Raw genomic sequence first — 23940 nt, 5'->3', positions numbered from 1 at the left:
CCTAGGGAAGCATTGACATCCAGAGAAGTTAAGCAAAGAAAAATAATATAACCTCGATCTCCTAAGAAGGGCTACCTACTAGTTTAGCAAGATTTTACTTGCAAACGTCTCATCACAGTTGCCATAGGGCCCAGCAGCCAGCAGCAGCTCCACTCTGGTTCTCTATCCAAAAGCACTGAAAGTAGAAACTCAAGGCCAACTGTGGCTACATACTGAGTTTGAGGAAAGCCTGGGCTACATGAGACCTTGCCTCAAAATAACAGCAATGACAAAAAGGAAAAACAGAAGAAAAATAAGGAAAAAGAAAACACATTCAAAAAAATTTGTACATGGTTTTGTTCATAATAGCAGTAGTCAACATAGCCAAAATGTATAAATAACCAAAATATACAGCAATCAATGAATGGATAAAGAATGTGTACCAGGTACACAGACTGGAATATTATTCAGCTGGAGAAAACGACAGAGAACATCAAATATTTCAATGCGTATGAGTGTTCTGTCTGCATGTGTGTCTGTGCACCACATGTATACCTGGTGTTTAGTGGTGAGAAGAGGGCATCTGTCTCCTGAGACAGGAGTTACAGGCAGTTGTGACTTTGGGTATTGGGAATAAAACCCAGGCCTTCTGCCAGAGTCACCAGTGCTCTTTACTGCTGAGCCATCTCTCTAGCCAGACAAAGTACATTTTATTGATAAATCCTGAAAACATCGCGCCAAAGGAAAGAAGCCAAGCATTAAAAGGTGCATTTTGTAGGATTCTATTTATATGGCAGGTTCAGCATAGGCCAATCTAGAGACAGAAGGTAGACTGGAATTTGATGGGACTGGGGAGTGGAGAAAAGTGGTATCTATTTAATGTGTATGATATTTTCTTTTAGGTATGCGAAAATAATTTGGAAATAGATATTAGTGGTGGTTATACAGCAATGTGAATACAACAAGTGTCACCAATGATAAATGTATATTTTACCACTAAATTGCACTTCTCTAATTTACATCTGTCTTAGTTAGGGTTTTTATTGCTATGGTATAATGCCATGATCATAAACAACATGGGGAAAAACATGTTTATTTCATTTAGAGCCTATAGTCCATTATCCTCTAGGGCAGGAGTGTGGAGGCAGGAACTGATGTAGAAGCCATAGAAGAAGCCTGCTACTGCTTTGTCCCTATGGCTTGCTATTCTTATGCACCCCAGTACCACCTGCCCAGGGTTGTCACCACCCACAGTGAGCTGTGTCCTCCTACATCAATCAAAACCTAAAACCAAAAAAACAACAACAAAAAACATGTACTGCAGGCTTGCCCAAGGGCCAATTTGGTGAGAACATTTTTTCAATCAAGGTTACCTCTTCAAAATTGATTCTATCTTGTGTCAAGGTGACATAAATTAGCCAGCAGAACATCTACTCTTTTTGTGATGGGAGTTGACATTATGATATACATGCATAAAAATGTGAGGACATATAATTTTCATAACAAAGGAACAACGAAAATGGAATCCAAAGTTCAGATACATTATGAAGCTTTTTCTAAACTAGACGACCTGACCTTGTAGTTACTTGGTGAGTCCAGTTGTTGGAATGGCCAGGGTAAAAGCAAGCTAAGGGAAACACATATGAAATAATGTGACTTACTGGAATTTCCTCCTAAAATGCTCAATACACATAATGGTATCTCCGTAGTGTAAGGTATGTGGATCAATACATGCTTCTGAATTATATTTTCATTATTAAGTCTGTACTTAAGTATGGTGATAGACAGCAGTCTAGAGGTGATAGCATTTAAATACTTCCTGTGGTTCATTGTTTGCTCAAACAGTTACCTTGTAAAATACACTTTAGAAATCAAATCTTCATAATTAGAGATGCCTTAAGTGAAATAAATGGCACATTTTCACAGAAGCAGTTATAAGCACTCTGACTCAAAGTAAATGAGCATTAGACAGGACTAAAGTCCCAATGTTACTGAAACAACCTTCCAGACAGATAGTCAATTAGCGATGCCCTTTAATGTCTCATATGAGCCACATGGATCAAGGGATAGAACTATTTGTTTCTTAACTTTGAAATGTTTAGATCTTTAGAAGTAAAATAGTATTTCCCAATAGTTGAAAGGACAATTGAGAAGAAAGGCTGATGATATATGTGAAATTTAGATAGAATTCCTAGGCAGAACTTCAAAGTGGTTATTAGAATAATCTGTGGTTCCAGTGAAAAATAATTCAAAGAAGTGGCTCACTAATTTTTCCTCTTAAGGAAATTAAAAGTGTCTGCTACAATATTTCAAACGAGGGACAAGAGAAAAGACAGATTAGGTGGGATGGAGCACACCAATATCTCACAAGATAAGGATTCCATGGGGATCATAACAGCAAATCCCCTCTTGAAACTGGAAGGACTTGTACTTGTCACACGGATCAAGGGATACAACTGTTTCTTTACTTTGAACTGTTTAATTCTTTAAAAGTAAAAAATTATCTCTTTGTAATCTTAGCAGAATACCCCTCCTGAAACATGAGTCAGACTTGTTTAATAATTGGTACTGTCAATGAATACTTGGAAAACAGTTGACCTCTGATTGTACCAAAGGCTGTCTTTGATAAAAATTGCCAAGTATGGGATACCACTAACCAAACAAGGGAATTTAGGTCCTTTCTTTTACATCCCTTACAAACAGAATTAATTTAAAAATGACTGCACAAGCAAGATGTGAATAATAACATCAATAGAGATGCTAATGTTCAAGGGGGAAAACACTGTGGAATTCCACCCAGTAGTTAAAGAACTACAGCAATTAATGACTGCAGAGAGGAGACTCAGTCCATACTAGAAATGAGCCCCCTAATTAGTTACCAAATCCAAAATGTTCAGCCCTAAAACCATATACATACAAGCAACAAAATGGGCTCAGCTGGTTGTATGTGTGATATATTTATGCACACACACACACACACACACACACACACTAAAAAGAGGCTAACAACTTGAGGGGCTAAACGGGAGTAAAAGGATGGGGAAAGTGATGTATTTCTATTTCAATTACAACATATTTTTAAAAAGGAATGATTTAGAATCTTTTATATGTAACTTGGATAGTCTATACTATTTGCTGAAATTTTAGTAAAACTATACACAGATGGTTTCATGTTGGTATTTTGAAAACTATTCTAAATTAATTCAAGGAATATAGATATAAAATATGTCTATTCGCCAGAAGTATAGACATTTCCTGATACATTTGATTCTTTAAAAAAGTTAAAATTGAGTTTCACTATGAAACAAAACAACATCAGGAAACTGTAATAAGAGAGACTTGGGTAGGTTTTATTTTGAATCGCTTCAACAATTTAATTTCCCATTGTTGAACTATGGAAACACATCAGTTCTTTTTTTTCATGTGACCACAGTAATTTATATATATAAAAAAAACAAAAACCTCTTGAACAACAGTAATCTGTAGGAAATGGAAAAAACAAAAATGAGGGATCTCTACATTGAATTTACAAAAATATTCATCTCTAAAGAATAAGTATATAGAAATATGTGTTCACTGGGGGCTGGGGAGATAGCTCATTGGTTAAGAGTGCTGGCTGATCTTCTAGAGGACCTGGGTTCAATTCCCAGCACCCACATGTCAGCTCACAACTGTCCAGTTCCAGGGTATCCAACACCCTTACATGGATGCACATGTAGGCAAACACCAATACAAATAAATAAATCATTTAAAAAGCCCAGATAATATACAAGATTATTGTCAAAATCATTATCAGGGAGGGGCATTTAATGTAGTCTCTCCACTACTGCTTAGTTTGCCAGTTGGTGTCATCCTTGTAGACCTCTGGAGATCTCACTAGTGCCAAATCTCCCCTCAAACCTAGAATGACTCCAACTATTATGGTATCTCTCATCCTGCTCTCTTCTATTCTTCCCCCAACTCAAACCTCCTGCTTCCCAATTTCCTCTCCCCTCCTCTTCTCTCCCTCTCTTTTTCCCGGCTCCCTCTCTCCTCCCCTCAGGCTCCCAATCTGCTCAGGAGATCTTGGCTCATACCACCTTCTCTGGGGTACCATGCATATCTCTTTTAGGGTCCTTCCTGTTTCCATCCAGTGACAGACAGAAGCAGAAGCAGACACCCACAGGTAAACACTGAACTGAACTCCTGGAACCCAGTGACAGAGAAGGAGGAGTGATGAGCAAAAGGGTCCAGACTGGGCTACTGAAACCCAGAAAACCAGCTGACCTGAACAAGGGGGAGATCTTGGACCCCAGACTGATGGCTGACAGGCCAGCATAGGACTGATCCAGACTCCCTGAATGTGGGTGTCAGTGAGAAGACCTATGGGGTTTTGGGTAGTAGATCAGTATTTATCCCTGGCACACAAATGAACTTTGGGTACCCATCTCAAAATGAGGGATGCTTTCTCAATCTGGACACTTGGGGGAGGGTCTAGGCCCTCCTGGGAACGAAATGACAGACTCTAGAGATCCCCCATAGAGGGCCTTACCCTCCCTGGGGAATGGAGTGGGGATTGGGTGAGGGGTTAGGGGGCTGTTGGGGGGAGTGGGCGTGGAGGGGAGGGAGAGGGAGCTGGGCCTGACATGGAAAGCAAGCTCGTTTTTAATTTAAATATATAATAAAAAGTGTTTCAAAAATAAAAAGCCCAGATGAGAAGAATATATTCTCTAAAGCAATATGCCATGATTTTTAACTAATGTAAGCTTCCTTTAATGTCATTATCTTTTTAAACATTTCAGTACTACATTGCCATACCTTGCTTCTCTTTTTAAGATGCATCCCCGAAATATGACTCCTCTCCTATCATAGGAGTCAAGAGGAAGCTTAGTGTGGTGAGGCAGGCTGTAACTCCAGCAGTTGGAAGACAGATAGGAGGATTGTGAGTTCAAGGCCAGACTAGGAAACACAGTGAGACACTGCTTACAAAACCAAAAAACAAGCTCAGCTCATCCATAGTCTTCTATAATTCCACAGCATCCAACTTGCCCCTAAAATGTATACGCTTCTATCTCCATTTCCCTACAACAATGAGAAGTCTCATTCTTTATAACCTAATAATTAGCATATGACTATTCATATCTCTTCTGCTGCTGTTTCCTACACTTCACCGATCCCTTGGTATCTTCTGCTAGGTCCACTGGAACACACAGCACCTCCCCCCTTCTTCACTGCTTATCTAATTGAGTAGTCTCTTCATTTTCTGTCCAAATGAAATCTGTATCTCCACTGAGGGCACTGTTTCCCTCAGGGTCTTTCCAGTTGGTTCCTTTGTTGTTTGTTTGTTGCCTTCTCCCATCTCCTTTATATGACTGTCTGTCCATTTTCTTTCATTAAAAACATCCCATGTCCTATATTACACCAAGTGACAAAATCCAGACGCAAAAATGAAAGGGTCTCTCTTATATACACAAACTTTTCAAAAGGAAATGCATAGAGAGATAATAGTGGTTACCAGAGATAGGGGAATGCAAGATCCTGGTAAAAGAGTTCAAACTTTCAGTAACGAAACGTGAATAAACCTAGAGATCTGAAATACAGCATGAAGACTATAATTAAGATAATACTGTATTATAAAAAATTCTGAGATTCTACTTTAGGCACTCTTTACAAATGTACACAAGAGGTAACATATGAAATGATGTATAAGCAAACTGACATGACATGAGTAATCGTTTATTTATATGATATAAAACTATTTTGTACATCTAAATTATATATAATTAAGATTTCCACATCATCATACTATACTGCCCATTACTATTTGTATCAAATCATGTATCAATTTCCAGAATGCTTCCGATTTCACTGAGAATAGTTCCTTATTCTCTATAATATTTCTAATGTCATCTCATATCTTAAACATTAGTCATTCAAATGTTTACTCAGAAGATTTTTTAATATTAAAAGCTCACTTCTTCATCTTTCAGTCTTTGCTCAAATACTGCCTTATGAGAGGCTTTTGCTGACTATACTATAACAGTTCTAATTAAGGAGCTATTCAACTGTTATTTTGTACATATATGTGTATATACATATATTCCTAAATATAACCTTTTTAGACCATATAATGTTACTTGTATGTGTGATTTCCGGACTGAATGTCGGCAGTGGAAAACCAATTGGTGTGCTCTTTCCTGGGGAGCACTACTTCTCCCACTACCAGCTTTAGTCAACTGCCTGTAATTCTTTGTGCAGGGTTGAGGTCTTGTAAGCTTGTTCCCACCACACCCACACGTTCGCTGGTGTCAGCCTTGCTCAGCTCACAACTGATTGATCACGCTGGTGAGACCTTATGAGTGGCTTCTGATGGTACTAGGACACATAATCTCACAGGAAACTCCTTGAACCTCTGGCTCTTACAATCTTTTCAGCCCCTCTTCTAGAGAGTGGGAGGGTATTGTGGGAGAATTTGGAGGGAGGAAAGGGAGAGAGACACATTGTAATTAAACACAATCTCAAAAATAAACAGAAAGGGGGATAGTCATAAGAAATGATGTCCATTATTCACTAATATTCCATAATATACTTCTAGGGATATTAATTGACACAACAAAAATAGAGCTATAGGTGGTAAAAAGTATTGAAAAGTAGGAAATAAACTTGCTATGTTAAGAAGAACATTCCAGGTAGAGTTAAATAACTTGGCATACTAAAGGATCAGAACCACATGACTAGAGTAAATAAGAAATAATGAACAAAGAAGTAAATACAACATGAGATGAAACTAAAAGAAGGTAAGACTGAGATCATATAGGACTCCACAGATCAAGATAAAGTCATTTGGATTTTGTTCTAAGTGCAATAGGAAGGCATTTAGGGGCCTAAGTAAAGAAAGGTATGTTCTAATTTTGTATATTTGTTTGCTATCTTTTTTAAGAAAAACAATCTTGCTATATAGTCCAGCCTAGTCTCAAAATTACCCTGTATCCTAAGCAGACTTTGAACTTACCCTTCTTCTGATTCACCCTACAAAGTGTAGGGACTGTTTACTTTTTAAAAATCTCATACACTGTGTGTCAAACGGCTACAGTTGAAGCATGGAAATGAGTCAGAGGAAAATCAAAATGGGCCGGCAAGAATTGGTGGTACTTTGGAACATAAAATCAAATGCAGTAGTTATGAAAATTAGAGGAATTTAAAGCATATTTTGAAAGAACAACAAATAAGATGTGCTGATGGGTTGACTATGAAATATCAAAGAGAGAGGAATGACAGCTGAGTTGCGTTTTTAGCTTAAGCCTGCTGTATGCTGTTATCTCTTAGTTATATTATCCCCAGTAAATAATATTGCAATGAGAAAGTTTAAACAGAAAGATGTTCAAAGAAAACAATTATGAGGGTTTTTTATGGACATGTTGAGTTTCTGTCACCTACTAAAGAAGTGGGAAGTGAGCCAAGGGACTAAAGTGAAAGAACAGATCGAGGGAAAAGGATGCCAGAGCTCAAGGGAACTGCAAACAGTGATACAGGAGCAAAGGATAGGAGGACTGACCAGCGATATGGGAAGAAAACTAGGATGTAGGTCATTAAAGCAGAGACAAAAACTGTGTTTCAAAGAGGAAAAGGTCAATAGAGTGCAATTCAGCTGAGTGGTCGCCTTGTATCTCCTAACTCTCTCCAAGTGTCTTTTTTTTCCTGAGACAAAGTGTCATCAGCACACAGATCAGGCTGGCCTCAGACTTGTGGTGATCCTTCTGTCTTGCTTCCTGAGTGCTGGAATTACAGGCATGCACCACCACACTCAGACAAACTGGCCCTTTCTAATCAGGGTCTCGAAAGTGAGGGAAGCGATGTGGGCATGTTTGTATAGGTAAATTCTTTAGTTTTCAAAATTATCCTATACTCAAGACTGACCCTCTTTAGGCAGGAGCTAAGGATCCTTAGCCCCTGAGTACAAAACGATAATAACGTGTAACAGTAAGCAAAAATGCCTCATTCTTCCCTAGACATCCCTTAAAGTCTTAAACTAGGACTACATTTTAATGATTGTTCCTTAGATTCAGAGACACACGATAGGAAAGAAATATATGTCAATAAAAGAATAGATATTTCTCATCAGCTTAAAAGCAGTCTTAAAACTTCTCTATTCTACAAAGTTTTCCAAGTTCCATTTATTCCTCCATCTCTCCCCCTCTGTTCTCTGCCACACATTCTAAAAGAATAGTATTTATTTTGGTGTCTTTTCTTCCTCCCTTCCGCAGGTCTGCTCAACTTGCCATTATCCATAACACTGAAGCTGCTATCTTCCAAAGACTAATAAAGTTTTTATATATTTTTCTTACTTATTTTATTTTTTGAGACTCATACATGAGCTCTGTATTTACATAATTTCTACCCCATCCTCTCTACCTCCAGTTCTTCCTGTATCTTCCATTACCTCTCAAATTCACGAGCTCTTGTTTAGTTACTACTGTTATAAACACAACACAACATGTACACATATGTATGCCTGTGAATATAATCTGCTGAGTCCAGTTAGTGTTGTTCATATACATGTTCAGAGCTGGCCACTTATTTATTTTTATTAATTTTTCCATACAGTCTATAGTCTATCTTGATCATATTCCTTTCCCTATCCCAAATCTTCCCAGATCCTCACCACCTCCCCACCTACCCAATTTCATGGGCTTGAATATTCTATATCTTTCAAAAAAACTCAAAAGCAAAAAACAAAACAAACAAACAAAAACACTTTAGTAAGACAAAAAGTACAAGTACCTGAGACTAGATAGGCTATGGGCCCCTAAGGGAAAACCTACTACTTTTATTCTGCTGAAGGAACATAACAGTGACACCTAATGACATATCTATAGACCAGGGAATTGCTTTACCCTCATCATAGAAGCTTCTTCCTATAGTAGATAAGAATTAACACAGAGGCTCACAATTAGACAGTGTGAAGAGACTGAGATGTTCTGGAGCACTCAGTCCTAACTGGGATGCATTTGTCAAACTCAAAGCTCAGGGATCTATGTCAAAGAGGAGGTGGGAAGCTTATAAGAGTCAGAGGTGGAGGATGACCCCAAGGAAACAGTGTCTTCCGGACATAACAGAGGTCATACACCTATGAACTCACAGAAGCTGTAACAGCACAACAGAGGAGACACATGTATGAACGCACAGAGAATGTAGCAACACACACAAGGCCTACACAGCTTTGAAACACAAAATCTCAGCATGGAGAAGGGGAAGTGACACAAAGTTCTATACTTAACCAGGAGGCTCTCTGTAATCAGTACCCACTGGCAAAGGAAAAATCAGTTTTCTCCAATAGAGGGCCACTTGGTATATGAACTACACTCCAAAGCAGGTTGCCTGCCAAGAAGTAGTTGGCTAACACAAAACAGACTCCATGTTTTTTTGTGAGCTTTTTATTTTGGTTTGGTTTGGCTGACCACTCCTTACCTGACAAATCCCTGCAATTTTGAGTGTATTTTAACCCTTCTCTATTTCTTTAAAGTTATCTTAACTTTTGTATAAAAATGTACAAATTGGGCCAAGAAGATGGCTCAGTGGGCAAAGGGCTTAGTGTGAACCTGGATTCCAATCCCTGGAACCCATGCAGTAGTTCTGTATGTCTGTAATCACAAAGCTCCTACCTCAAGATAGTAGTTGAAGGCAGAGACTAGGCAGCAGCAAACAACACAGAGACGCCTGTCTCAAACAAAGTAGAAGGGAAGGACTGACTCCCAAGGTTGTCCTCTGATCTCCACATGTGTACTATGGACGCCACACCTCCTCCCCCATTATATACACAACACACACTTAAAAATCATTCACACAAGCATTTAAAAATTATTCATATTAATGAGGTACAATATGGTGTTTTGATATATTTATACAGCATGTGATGTTTAAATCAAGCAAAAACTATCTTTCTCCCACAACACGGATCTTTTTTATTGTGAAAACCCTGAAACACCTTTCTTCTAGCCTTCGGAAATGTACAGTACATAATTATTGCCTGTAGTCACCCTGGTGTGCAATAATATCCCAGAGTTTTCTGCTTCTGTATAACTATAATTTACTGCCCACTAACTAACCTTTCCCCCAGTCTTCTCCCCCTCCACTCTCTCCCACTTCTGGTAAATAATCATTCCATTCTTTACAGTCAAACTGCTTACATTTTATGTGTCTTCCTTTGTTCCTCCCTCCCTTAAGTATTGGTGTTTTTCCAGTTATGAAATTGCTTGTCTGTAATCAAATGTTTCTGCCAGTTCTGGCTCAACAATTATGGGCCATGTGATTTTGATCATTTGATGAAAATGGCATCATTGAAATGTAAAATTACTGATGATTTCTATTACTATGTAATATGTAGAAGACATTTTGTACCATTATTCCATCCATGATTTTAAGCCCTTTTAGCAGTTACTGTGCATCTCACTATGAAAGGTTTTTATTTTTTACACTAATATTGGTATTCTTTAACATTATAAATATATTACTTTCATAATCAGAAATGTATTAAGTCAATACAATTATATTAGCTTTTTAAGAAGATATTTGTTATCCTCTCCCACCACCGTGATCATTACAAACTAATGTTATAATATTAACTATAAATGTATGCGTGTTACTGAGAGAACTATTAGAAATTTAATTGAAGGTTTACTGTGCTGCCTCAAGCTGATAATAAGGAATCCTATTACAGCTCAAATATCTTTCTCCCTGACACATGGCTTGATATGTAACCAATCAAACAAGGTCAGCATAATCAGGAAGCTTCACAAAACAAGACAAAATAGGTGTCTGTCCTCTAGAATTTTAAATGAAAAAAGACAATCAACTTCATCTCTAATTCTATACCACAACCCAGACCTCATTCCACTGATCTAGTTCCCCTTGGTTTTCAATACTAAAACTGGGGTAAGAATTTATGTTTCTGAATTCTCTGACTGTTTACTTCATTCTAAGGGCCTCTTATGCCTCCAATTGACTCCATCTCTACAAGTTTAACAATCTCTCAAATCCCCCCATTGTGTGTGTGTGTGTGTGTGTGTGTGTGTGTGTAACTTAAAATCATAAAATCATACCTACTTTATTTCAAGCATAATGGACAGCCAGCACATTGTGGTCATACATTCTAACATCGGATGAGAGCAACTCCAGTCTCTTCTTGAGTTCTATGTAGGTTTGGATTGAACAGCCTTCTAGATACTTGTAGCAAGATTTTCCACCATGTTTCAAATTCAAACTAACAAGAACTTAATGTAACTCATTGAACTTTGTTTCCTTTGTTTTCCATTACATGTCTCACCTTGCAACATACCAACAAAACAATCCAAAGTAATGGATGGTAATTGAAAATGTGTGGGATATTCAAGTGAGCTATAAGAAATGGCATTTCTACCTAAGTCTATCATTCACAGATAACTCATTAATTTCCTATATCTTAAAGCCATCATCATTCACTCATGCTAGAAACCTACTCCTGCTTCTCCCTTATATATCACACACTGGGATTTCATTGGACACTTTCCAAGTCCTATTAGTGTTTGTTTGTTTGTTTTCAAGACGAGGTTTCTCTATGTAGCCCTGGCTGTACTGGAACTTTCTCTGTAGACCAGGATGGCCTCAGACTCACAGAGATCTACCTGCCTCTGCCTCTTGAGTGCTGGGATTAAAGGTGTGCGCCACCAGTGCCCAGCCCAGACCCTATTAATACTAACATCAAAATTTGTTTCTTGACCTCACTGTCACTGCTGAGACACTCATTTGGACTAGTACAAACCCACCCCTTCCTCCCATCATCATCACCAGGGGTAGTTGTATGTTCCCCCTGCCTCTGGAGTTGTAATGCAATCCACACCCCATCATTTAACTCACTGCCTTTAAAATAGTTAGCAAGTATAATGCCAGACAGGAAAGCTAAAATCTCATGGTCTCTTATTCTCTTTTAACTTTCGTGGCAAAATACCATATACTTGGTAACTTAAACAGTAGAAAAATAGTTTTATTTTCTCACAGCTCTGAAGCCTGGAAGTCAGAAATTAGGGTGAGAGTGGTATTGGTTATAGTGAGGAACTTCCTGATGCACAGGATCAAACTCTCTGGTGTCTCTTCTCACAAGGTCCCTCAGCCCATGGTCTAGCCAGACCTATTTACTAATGGCCTTATCTTCAAATCTTATCATGCTGAAAACTTAGGGTTTCCATATATGAATTTGAAGGGTACACTATTCAGCCATAGCACACAGTGTGACATTCAAGGGCTTTCACATCTAGCCATGTGTCACATATTCTGCAGCTCCAAGAATTTCACAAATAATTCTCAAGACACATATGTATATAATGACAATTAATAAAAACTGAGGCCATGAATTTAAAAGAGAGTAAAGAGGAATACATGAGAGGGTTTGGAGGGAGGAAAGGGAAAGGAGAAATGTAATTATTTTACAATCTCAAAAAGAAAAAAGAAAAACCACACCACATGCTTACATAGTGTCATGACTTTATTCGTACTGATCACTTTGCTTAGAAGGCATTTCATGTTTGCTGCCTGACAAAATACCATCTGCCTTTCAAATGTCCAGGTCAAATGTCATCTCCAGTGTGAAGTAACTTGGATTTTCTTTTATTTGCACTCATATCACTCTGCACATACATCTATCAGATTCCAACAGCCTTAGCTCTGCCCAATTTTACATGTATGTTACTAAGACCAATTAGTTGTGTGTTCTTCCATACCCTCATCTGTAAAATGGGAGTAATAATAACATCTGTGTCAGGGTTGGTGTAGTGATTAATAATATTAATGTTGCTTCTAGAGAAAAGCAAATGTTGACCATTTGCTATTATTCCTACTAGTTAGTGAATGTAGCAAGACAAAATCATTTTATCCTGTAAGGAAATGTCTCTATTATGCTACTCTAATGACCTTGCAATATCCACATAGTCCATGTAAACAAGGTTAGACTATAGTGTGACCTAGGTCTTGGCAGAATATACTATGATTATTCAGGAATGTGGGGAGATAAGCAACCTTTGAGGAATTGCCTCACTCTATTCCTTCCTTCCTTCCTTCCTTTCTTCCTTCCTTCTTAGTCTTTTTCTTTTTGGTTTTTCGAGTCAGGGCTTCTCTGTGTAGCTTTGCAGCCTTCCTGGAAGTAGCTCTTGTAGACCAGGCTGGTCTCAAACTCACATATATCTGCCTGCCTCTGCCTCCTGAATGCTGGGATTAAAGGCATGCGCTACCACTGGCGAGCTCCTCACTGCTATTTCCTCTCTGTCTCTCTACCTTTTGGGGTGTCCTCAATCTTATAGGAGGTTGCCATGAAGCAGTTTCTCACACTACTTCTTAGTTCCAGGAAAGCACAGTATTTGCCATTACATTTACACTGAGTACAGATGCAGACTATAAAGTAGCTAGTTATAGTGCACAGTTGACCCCACAGCAGCAGTCTACCCTACTGCTCAGGTTACCTGCCATCTGGACCCTTTTAGTTTGATATTATCCTCTGAGCAAAGGATTTGAGGAGCTGCTTGAATAGTGATTTTGTTAGTACTGAATGTGTAAGTAATAACCTCCTTCCTTTGAGGGCCATTGTTTTCCTATTGATGAATCTGTGAAAATCTGTTCAGTCTGCCTAGCAACCCCACTGCACCTCTGCTTAGGGACTGCTTGGTCTTTTCAGTAAGGGAGAAGGACAAATTTGTTTACTTTGTTCAATATTATTTATCCATTCTGTTTTCCATTCATAGCAACCAGCACATAGTAAGTTCTCTTTAAGTATTTGTTGAATTAAAATGTATAACAAAGAATGATATGCAAGTATTCTAAGACAGTATAGTCAGGGATATTTATAGAAAATCCATAGAGTGGAGACCTGGGAGGGGGACAGATGGAGAATATAAGGAATGGAAAGGACCCTAAAACAAAACAAAGTAGGGACCTTGTACTCATGAGGTATACAGAAACACATCTGTGGTGGTTTGAATGAGAACAGCCCCCACAGGCTCATAGATTTGAATGTCTGGTTTCCAGTTGGTGAAACTGTTTAGGAAGGATGGGAGATGTGGCCTTGTTGGAGGAGCTGTGTCACTGGGGGTAGGCCCAGTCTTTCTCTATCTTTATGCAACTTGCAGATTAGATGCGAGCCCTCAGCTACTGCTCCAGCGTCATGCCTGTCTACCTGACACCATACTCCACATCATGATAAACATGGACTAACCCTGTGAAACTGTAAGCAAGTCCCCAATTAAATGATTTCTTTTGTAAGTTGTCTTGGTGATGGTGTTTCATCACAACAATAGAAAAGTAACTAAAACAACATCTATGCCACTCACAAAGAAGAAACTCTAGCTCTCTTATCACTCTTTTATTAGTTTTTTAGGGGTATTTGATACCTCAAAAGCTCAACCTTAATATAATAATATAAAGAGGAGAAACTAGATCAACATCCTTCAAATGTGCTCCAGGGAGCCCCTATCAATCTTATTAAATACTTAATGGGTGATGGTACCATTTTCACTAAGAAAATGGTCCTTTAATGTGTTGAGATTTCTCATAAAAATATATTTGAAAAAGTAAAAGTATATTTGAAAAAAAGTCTTGATAGCTAAAACCAAAGCAAAACAAGTCTGTAAACCATAGACTTAGGTCAAGCTCCAGCTCAAAAATACTTCATTATAGATTAAGACAAGCAAGACTGGGTAATTACACATGCAGGAATAAGTAGCAGGAGTATAATAAAGGCCATCAGAATTGGAATAATGGTACTTCTTTAGGTCTGGAGTTAGAAGGAAAGGACAAAAGACAATGTTTTTTAAAGTTTCTGGACTATATTATTATTTATCAATCAGGGCCAAAATCCACTTTAAATAGTTAATCATTGTCAAGATTCAATTTTTCCATATTTTAGTATTTCTGGTACTGAACTACATCACACAATTGATGTGTATAGTTATTTATTTGATGCAACTATATTTCCTTTAAAGCATTTTAATCAAACGAATGACATATATATTATATATTAAAGATGTCTTAGATACAAACACTGTATTATCAAAGGAAAAATAAGAACATAAAATCAAGTGAGAAATATTTATCTTAGTTAGGTTTCTATTACTGTAATGAAACACCAGGACCAAAAGCAACTTGGGGAGGAAAGGGTTTATTCCAGCTAACAACTCTCAGGTCAGATTCTATCACTGAGGGAAGTCGGAAGGGGAACCTGTATGCAGGGATTGATACAGAGGACTTGGAGGAGTGCTGTGTGCTGGCTTGTTTTTCTTTGGTCACTAAATTTGCTTTCTTTTACAGTCCATGACCCAGGGGTGGCATCACCCACAGTGGACTGAGCCCCCTCCCATCAATCATCAGTGAAGAAAATGCACACACAGACTTGTCTAACAGCCAATTTGATGGAGGCATTTTTCCTAACTGAGGCTCCTTCTTCCCAGATGAACCTGGTTCATGCCAAGTTGACAAAAAACTAACCAGCACAGATGGGGTCAGCAATCTTTTTTACTCTGAGTCCTACCAGTGGGCTTAAGCAACGAGAATGGATGTCACCATTCATTTACTCCCAGGGAAAAAAATAAAGCTAAAATTTCAGAGTTTGATTTTTTTTCCTGTGCAGGGAATCAACCCCATGACCTCCTGCATATTCCTTTTATTATTTCTGACCTAAACTCTTCCAATCCAAGTCAGGGCTTTAAAATTGTTTTGAGAATCAGTTTACCATTATTTCATTGCCCACACTTATTCTTGGTTCTTTTTATAATCACCACTTAACTCAAATATGCCATGCTTGTACCCCTTTCCATATGCTATTATCTCAGCTTAGAAGGCCTTTCTTTGCATGCTGTCCGCTGTAGAAATCTTATTCATCCAAATGGAATTAGCTGGTCTTTCTTTGCTTTCTATCATTCTGTAACTGTTACATGCCTCCACATATGTACTGACCACACAGAATTCCAGGGATTCTTTGCTTTTTTTAGACATCTATCACATTCACTGCAAATTTCTTGAAAACCATTGACTATTTCTGAATTCTCTTTGTATGTTAGTACTTAGGACAGTGTTTGGTACACAGCAGAATTCATTTAAGTATTAGGTGAAGAATAAAGATGAAAAGAAAGGAAAGCAAGAAAAAAACAGTATAGAAGTGGCAAAATGTGTGGATGTAGTATGGCTCAGTTGGTAACACACTTGACTTGTAAGCACCAAAAGATGAATTTGAGTCCCCAGAACCTACATAAAAATGTCAAGCATGGTGGCACATGCTTGTAATTCCAGGACTGAGGAGATCAAGACAGGAAGATCTCTGGGGCTCTCTGACCAGCCAATCTAGCCTAATTGGTAAAATTCAGGCCAATAAAAGACTTATCTCAAAGGATGTGGATGCTCTTCCTGAGATGAGAATGACACCCAAAATTTTCCTCCAGTCTACACACAGACACATAGACACATAGACACACAGACACAGACACAGAGAGAGAGAGAGAGAGAGAGAGAGAGAGAGGGAGAGAGAGAGAGGGAGGGAGGGAGGGAGGGAGGGAGGGAGGGAGGGAGGGAGGAAGGGAGAGAGAGACTGGTGCCATGCCAATACCAATGTTTTTTATTTGATTGTTCTTCATTGTTGTCCATGCCTTATCTAAACCTGAACTCCTGTTAGAATTGCCTACAGTGAGTTTAATTGCTAATAATAAAAACAATTTATCTCTGTTAAGTTTTATCCCTAGTTGACTATAAATTCATTAGAGAGAAAGCACAAATATTCTCTATATATTCTTATTTGGTTTTAGATAAACTGTATTATTCCTGTTATGAGATGTGATTTAGTTTCCAAGGTCCTCTATTCAGGATATCTTTAATATTAAACCTAATAGCAATTTGCATAAGAAAAACAGACTTGCAACAGTTTTATTTATTTAGAGTCTAGAATTTATCCAGAGCTTAAAGCAATCCCAAACACTAGATATCAAAAACATAATTTTACAGTAATTTAAGGGAGAGAAATTTGAATATTACTGGTAAGACCCTGGGAGCTAATTACTTCAAGATCACTTGAAATCTTAACTCATTAGAGTTTGAATAATCTCCTGAGGTACTTAAAGTCACTATCCCCATTATGTTACTTGATTCAATTGAATGTCTTAGATTTTGTTAATAAGAGAAAACTTGAAGCTGCTGCCAAATGGAGAGTTCATTTATCATTTTCTTGAGAAAAGATATTAAGCATCTCCTTCGGGTACCTCAGCATTCGATAATGTAAGAGAAGGAAAGGATTTTTTAAAAAAAGAATAGCCCCTGATCTAAAAAAATAAAATTCTAACACCAATTACTTGTACATGTTGCCCAAGTGAGCTGAATTTCACATTCTAAGGTTGACTCAGACTTTTCAACAAAATCATTGTAAGGATGGAATAAGCAACACTTAAGTGCTATCATTCCTATTATTGGCATTGCTATTGTTGTTAGAAATGGTGACATGGTCTCCGATGTGCTGTGGCGTCATTCAAGTGAGGGAACTAAGCAACATTTTACAATTATTTTTAGCAGTAAAAATCAGATCTGAAAACCAAGAATAAAATACTTTTTTAAGTTTCCCATTACAGGCTGAGTCACCAAAGAATAGAGCAATATCAGGTAAGACAGATTCAGGGAAGGGAAAATTTTATCCCATTTGACCTGACAGTTCATCAGAACGTAGTAATCAGTCAGATAAGCAGACATAAGAAGACTGAAAGAATATTCAGTATGATATTAAATAGTGTTAACAGTACTAGAAATACTGTATTGGGTCATATGACTTTATCGTGTTTGTGTGTTTTGTCTAACATATATAAGCTTAGGTGATGTTTGGATGTGATTTATTTTAAATGATCTCACCAATCTCCTGGTATTTAAAACAGAGCAGCCACCATTTGTAGGTTACATATTTGTTTACAATTCCATGAAAATAGCAGTTAGTTATAATGGTCCTATGCAAAATGGAGGAGAGGAGGTGATGCTTACCACCAGCTCCTGACAGCATGCTGTTGAAGGATCCTTGCTTGTTAATCCAAGGTATATATCCTCAGTTCCCACAGTTTGTTGGAATACAATCTCATAACTGAAAAATATCAATGACAATTCTCAGATGAAAGAGCCATTTCGTGTCACAACACACGAAACATACTAGAGACTTTTTGAGGCTATGTAAGCACAAAAAAGGAAAGAAAGCAAAGGACTAAAATGGAATAGAAGTCTAGAAATGCAGTCAAAACTTAAACACTGTGGGGCATGGCTGAGATTTTGAATATACTGTTTTCTAAAATAAAGCTTACCTGTTTAAGATCTATGCCAAATAAGTGGGTTGAAGGACCTTCTAGTACAGGCCCAATAAAGTTACAAGTAAAAAAAGGATCATTCCTTGAATACAATGGCTCAAAAAAATACTGGACCTATTCCCATGGGATTGGTGGATAGATTAAAACATTTCCCTTGCTGACTGTAAACCACAAAGTAAAAAGAGTCTAGATTCAGTACTGTCTGTCATTAACTGTCATTAACTGTGTGACCTTGGTGAAGTTACAAATGCAGAGGACCTTGGCTTCTACATTTGTATGATTTATGAGAGACACAGGTGTGAATTACCTGATCTCGATGGTTGTGGTTCTAAAGTTCTATAGCAGAAACACAGTGGTAGTATAGTTGTCACATCTGGGTTATAAGGTTTTGGTTCAAGTCCAATGGGACCCTTAATACATGAAAGATTTTTCCTGATCTCTCTCCCCCCTTTCCTCCCTCCATCTCCCCTCTCTCTCACACACTCACTTCACAAATATTTCCTTTGAGGCACTCTATCTGTTCTGATAGAATGAAACAATGATTTACAAGGTTTTGTTTCTTTTTCATCTTTCTCTCCCCCTCCTTTTCTCTTTCCTTCTTTCTTCTCTACCTCATTCTTCTCTCTCCTCTTCCTCCCCCTTTCTTCTTTCAGTGTTTGAATTCTAAACGAGGGCCCCACACACATGCTAGAAAGTGTTCTAACAAGGACCTTCACTCTCAGATTTATAAGTTTTTATTTGTAATTCTGCTCAGAATTAGCACAACTGCGGTTTGGAAGACTAAAAGGCTGTTGAATTTATGACAACTTGTAAATAAGAAAGTACAAGAATGAAAAAGAAATTTCTCTGAGTTTGAATGGGACTAGAAATAGGTACTTGTTTTATATGGAATACCTTCCTCTTAATAAGCTGCAAGTTCTACCAAGTATTTGTAAAGATGAATCTAGGTTAAAACAAGACAGAAGGAACCAAACTGCATGTGAATGACCTCCCAGATGACATTTCTCAAGTTTCTGCACCTATCCTAAGTAAAAGGTGCAATTCTCCTACCTCATTCTATATGTTTGCCTTGAGGCCCCCAAAGCAGCTCAGAGTTTATGTATCCAACACCAAACTGTGTCTTCCCCATCTATAATTCTAAATAATAAACTCGGTATCCTCTTTGATGCTTTTTCCCATCCCTCATATCTAATCAGTTACTAAATCTTCCTTCACACTCCCTGAAGTAGTGGCCCTTGCATTCCTACCCCCAAGACAGTGACTCAGCTTAGGCCCTTGTTATTTTCCATTTGGTCACCACAATTCTTCTTTTGTGAACTTCATGTTCATTATCCACTTTCCTCTTTACCCATTAGGACATTTTTGAAGTGTATTTCCATAAGGTTAAAAAAATCAAGATAAAAATTCTTGTAAAGCAGTTTTGTTCATGTCATGACTGGAGTTATTATTCACTTTGAACCTTGGCAGATGCTTTCTGGAGAACTTCAAATGTCTAGATGAAAAGTGGACATTTACTCTAGTTTTGAGAGGGCTGTATATGGATGTGAGGCATTTGTTCTATAATATGACAAATGACTGACTTTCATATAGATATGTGGGTGTCATAGAAACCTGCCCAGCAGAAAACGAACTCAACGGCATCTCTGAAGGTTCTTTGTTTCAAAATGTCATTATCAGGGCCATTTCTTTTCTTTTCTTTTTTGGTTTTTCTAGACAGGGTTTCTCTGTGTAACAGCCCTGGCTCTCCTGGAACTCCCTTTATAGACCAGGCTGGTCTGAAACTCACAGACGTCTGTCTGCCTCTGCCTTCCTGAGTGCAGGGATTAAAGACATGCACCTTTGCCCAGCTTTTCTTTTAATTTTATCTTTTTTATTTTTAACCTTTTATCTCCTTTTTACCCTACAGGACCTTTGTATATATGGCTTCCAGTTTTGTGTTTTTATGGGATTCATAGGTGTGCCCACAAGTGGGTCTCTAAGTCTATATATGTTTCATGTACCTTTTCTTGGGATGTTTTCTTTCTGTCTGTTTTGTAGTATTACTATGTAATTGGGTTTAAAAAAACTTTTTATATATCTTATTATATTATTATCCTTTAGAAGCTTGATTTCCAATGAGAGACAGAAATGGGGTGGATTCTCATGGGGGAAAGGTTTGGAGGAACTGGGGGAAATAGTGAAGGGAAACTGTAATCAGCATGTAGTGTATGAAGACATCTATTTTCAGTTTAGAAACTGGATTTAAGATATAGATACCCCAATATAGTGGGTTTTTGCAAGATTTAAAATAAACTTTTGTCAATATTTTTAAATGAAGTACCCAAAGCAGGGTAAAGTTTGACATTTTTTTACTTTATTCCTTTTGAGCCATGTGTTTACCATTGTAGTAAGTATGTAAATCATTTAACCATGTATTGTACCTAAACTATTTTATTTTTATTTTAAACTAAAAGCACAGAGAATGATAATGCTGTCAAATATTTATGATGTAATATGTTAATATTATCTGTAAATTTTAAGATGCCATTATCAGCAGGTTTTAAAGACTGTCTAGAGATGTATCTTACATGATCTTGGCTAAGAAATGGATTGTAGTGGCTAGTTTTATGTCAACTTAACACAAGCTGGAGTCACTGAAGAGGAAAGAGCTACAGTGTAGTAAATGTCTCCATAAGGGTAGGCCATAGGCAGGCTTGTAGGATGCTTTCTTAATTAGTGATTAGTGTTGGGGGAGGGCCCAGCCCGTTGTGGGTGGGGCCGCCCCTGGGCTGTTGGTCTTGGGTTCTATAAGAAAGCAGGCTGAGCAAGCCATGCAGAGCAAGTCAGTAAGCAGCACCCTTCAATGGTCTCTGCACCAGTTCCTCCCTCCAGGTTCCTGCCCTATGTGAGACCTATCTTGACTTCCTTCAGTCATGAACTGTGATGTGTCAGTGTAAGTCAAATAAAACCTTTCCTCCACAAGTTGCTTTGGATATGGTGTTTCCTCACAACGATAGTAACCCTAACTAGGACATGGACCTTGAAAAAAAAGTCATGTAAATGTTTTAATTCTTTGACTTAAAAAATAAAGCTTACACTTCTTTGACATTACGTAGTAGAACTCTGTATGCTTCCATTCAGTTAATTATCTGTAATCTACCATTTCTTTTATTTTCAAAACATAAAGGCACAATTAAAAATATATATCACAGTTTTGTATTCAGACTTAAAAATGTTGTCAGATCACTTGCCATTAAAGTCTTTCAGAATAAAGTAGGCCAGACATAAAGGTGCACACTTAAAGGTGGTGGAAAGATCCCGAGTTTGAGGCCAACTTAGAAAATAGAGCCTGACCCATTCTAAAACCAAACCAAACCAAACCAAACAAAAGCCTAAAATTGACAAAGCACATTATAATTCAGCAATACTTGTTTTCTATTTCTAGATATTTTAAATATTCAAGATTTTAAGATACAAATGTATATAAGTATTTAACCATGACTTTTATCTATGTATGTAGATATTTCAATTCCTTAGAAGAATGAATTTTTTATTAGAATTAAAAGATTTTGCATGAAAAGCCTGCAAAGGAAAACTTGAATATCAGTTTCATAATACACTGAACACTGAGCATAGTCCTGAAATACCTAGTAAATAAGTCTGCGTAATAATTGATAATTGGGGGAAGGACATAGCCTTATACTGAAAATACAGAACACTGTGTAATTAAAAGCAGGTCTTTGATGCACAAACATGGTATTATAATTTGATTGTATGGATGCTTATAATTTAATGGGCTCTTTTTCTCTCACTGGTAGTTCTACATTATACAAAAACTGAAATTGAATATAAATTTAATAATGGAAATGGCTGTATTTTTCACTATTGCTAGGTAAATAACTAATAGGAAGGCATTATTTGATTTTGTTCTAGAACAGGAAAAATAATCAATTGTACATACCACTGTATTTTATCTTTTATGTGGTACAAATTACTTCATGAATTTTATGAAAATGTAATGCTATCAGATGACACATCAAACCTAATTATCTAAACACATTCCTCATTTCATTTGACTTACTCTGGGATTTCTCGAACATCCCATATATCATCATGCTCTGCTCCTTCTGGAACCTCTTCTGGATTCCAGATGTTCTCACTTTCATTATCACTGGATTTAGGGATAACTGTGAAGAAAGAGAAAACGTAATTGAAGCTGGTACATGTTCTTCATACTCATTTGTGACAACTGATTAGAATATTTTACTTGTAATCACTAACTCATTTTTGGTTCACAGAAACTAAGTAGAAATTACCTTTAATATTACTATAGACAAATACATTGTATAAAAGTAATAGTAACTGTAGAAAAAACACATAAGCAAAAAGAAGAAAATACAATAATCTACAACTCAATGGCCTGGAGATAATCAGTATAATTGTGTTGGTGGGATACAAATTTTTCAGAAACACAAATAGGTGCTTGTGTAAAAATTTTATATAAAAGAAAAATATGGCACAAGCAATCTTATTTGGATAGTTATATTATCTTGCATTCTGCTTTACTGCAAAAGTTCTTTGACACATTTATATGTGTCCACTACAAAATTAAAAAATAACGTCAATTAAAGAAATGGAAAGCAGAGGCTAGAATGATTACTTTCTAATGCAATATTTTCCTACTGCACATGTGCACTTTAAGGAAAATCTCTATCACTTGTCCTTTCTGTAGAGCCGAGCAGGTGCTTGGGTTTCTATGTACCATCTTTCAATATTTAAGAATATATAGGCTCCAGTAAGTATGCAAAAGCCCAGTTTGCATTTGTTCCATTGGCACATCAAATGGAGACCCACGTTAGGCTCAAAACATTACTCCAGGTCCCTTTAAGAATTCCCCAAAATGCACCCGATTGTCAGGTTTTCAATTCCACAATTCTTTGTAAATTATCTGCTTCTAACATGAGCTATCCAAAGCCTAAGTGCAGGCTTATTAAGACATAAAATTTTACATGACTCATTGCCCTCCAATTTTTGAGATTGTTAGACCTACATTATTGGAAATATGGCAGCATTGAAATCCATCCAGATACAAACTAGTCTGTCATATAGCGAATACATCCGGAGTAGGGCAAAGAGCCTCTTGAGAATGTAAGGTAATAGTAGATGAAATTTTAAAACCACCCTCAGACCTCATTTTATCCATTATTTTAAACATTTTTCCACACTATCTTCTAAATCAGCTAATTTGATGAACAAAATGTACTTCCCCTTTCTGGTCATCCTCTAGTACAGGAGCAACTGAATTAACGCTTGTCCATTTTCATAGGTTTTTAAAATATTCAATTCTGTGAAAATATATAAAAATGCTTGGGAGTCGCAAAAATTGATTTCATATTTTTTCTGAACTGAGGTTTGTTTGATTTTTATGTTAGATGAGTATCTAACACTGAACCATAATCCTAGTCCCTGGGCCAGTGATCTTTTTTAAGGAACCCCATGAACTTTCCTTTAGAAGCGTTTCCATGGAAGATAAAATTACATAGCTGTTTGTTTTACTTTCTTCTTCAGAACTCTTTAAGCTATGTCAGAACAGATCTTTGATTTCCTTTGTAGTCTCAAAGATTATCATATTTCTTGGCACATAATAGACTCTCAATATATT

The 23940-nt window shown here is 37.3% G+C and overlaps 1 protein-coding gene across 1 annotated transcript in view; it reads right to left on the bottom strand.

Annotated features, from left to right (window-relative positions):
- Positions 1-23940, bottom strand: part of Dnaaf6 (dynein axonemal assembly factor 6) — a 40943-nt gene that overhangs the window by 4855 nt on the left and 12148 nt on the right. The window contains exons 4-5 of the mRNA XM_005076694.4: positions 22360-22465; positions 17986-18082 (exon numbers count right to left, since the gene is read on the bottom strand). Coding sequence (XP_005076751.1) covers positions 17986-18082; positions 22360-22465 — 203 coding nt within the window. The remainder of the gene's footprint in view (positions 1-17985; positions 18083-22359; positions 22466-23940) is intronic.

This window comes from Mesocricetus auratus, unplaced genomic scaffold (genome assembly GCF_017639785.1).
Source record: "Mesocricetus auratus isolate SY011 unplaced genomic scaffold, BCM_Maur_2.0 Super-Scaffold_100003, whole genome shotgun sequence".
Lineage (NCBI taxonomy): Eukaryota > Metazoa > Chordata > Mammalia > Rodentia > Cricetidae > Mesocricetus > Mesocricetus auratus.
Note: the sequence above shows the minus strand (reverse complement) of the source record. Positions and strands in the feature narration are given on the sequence as shown.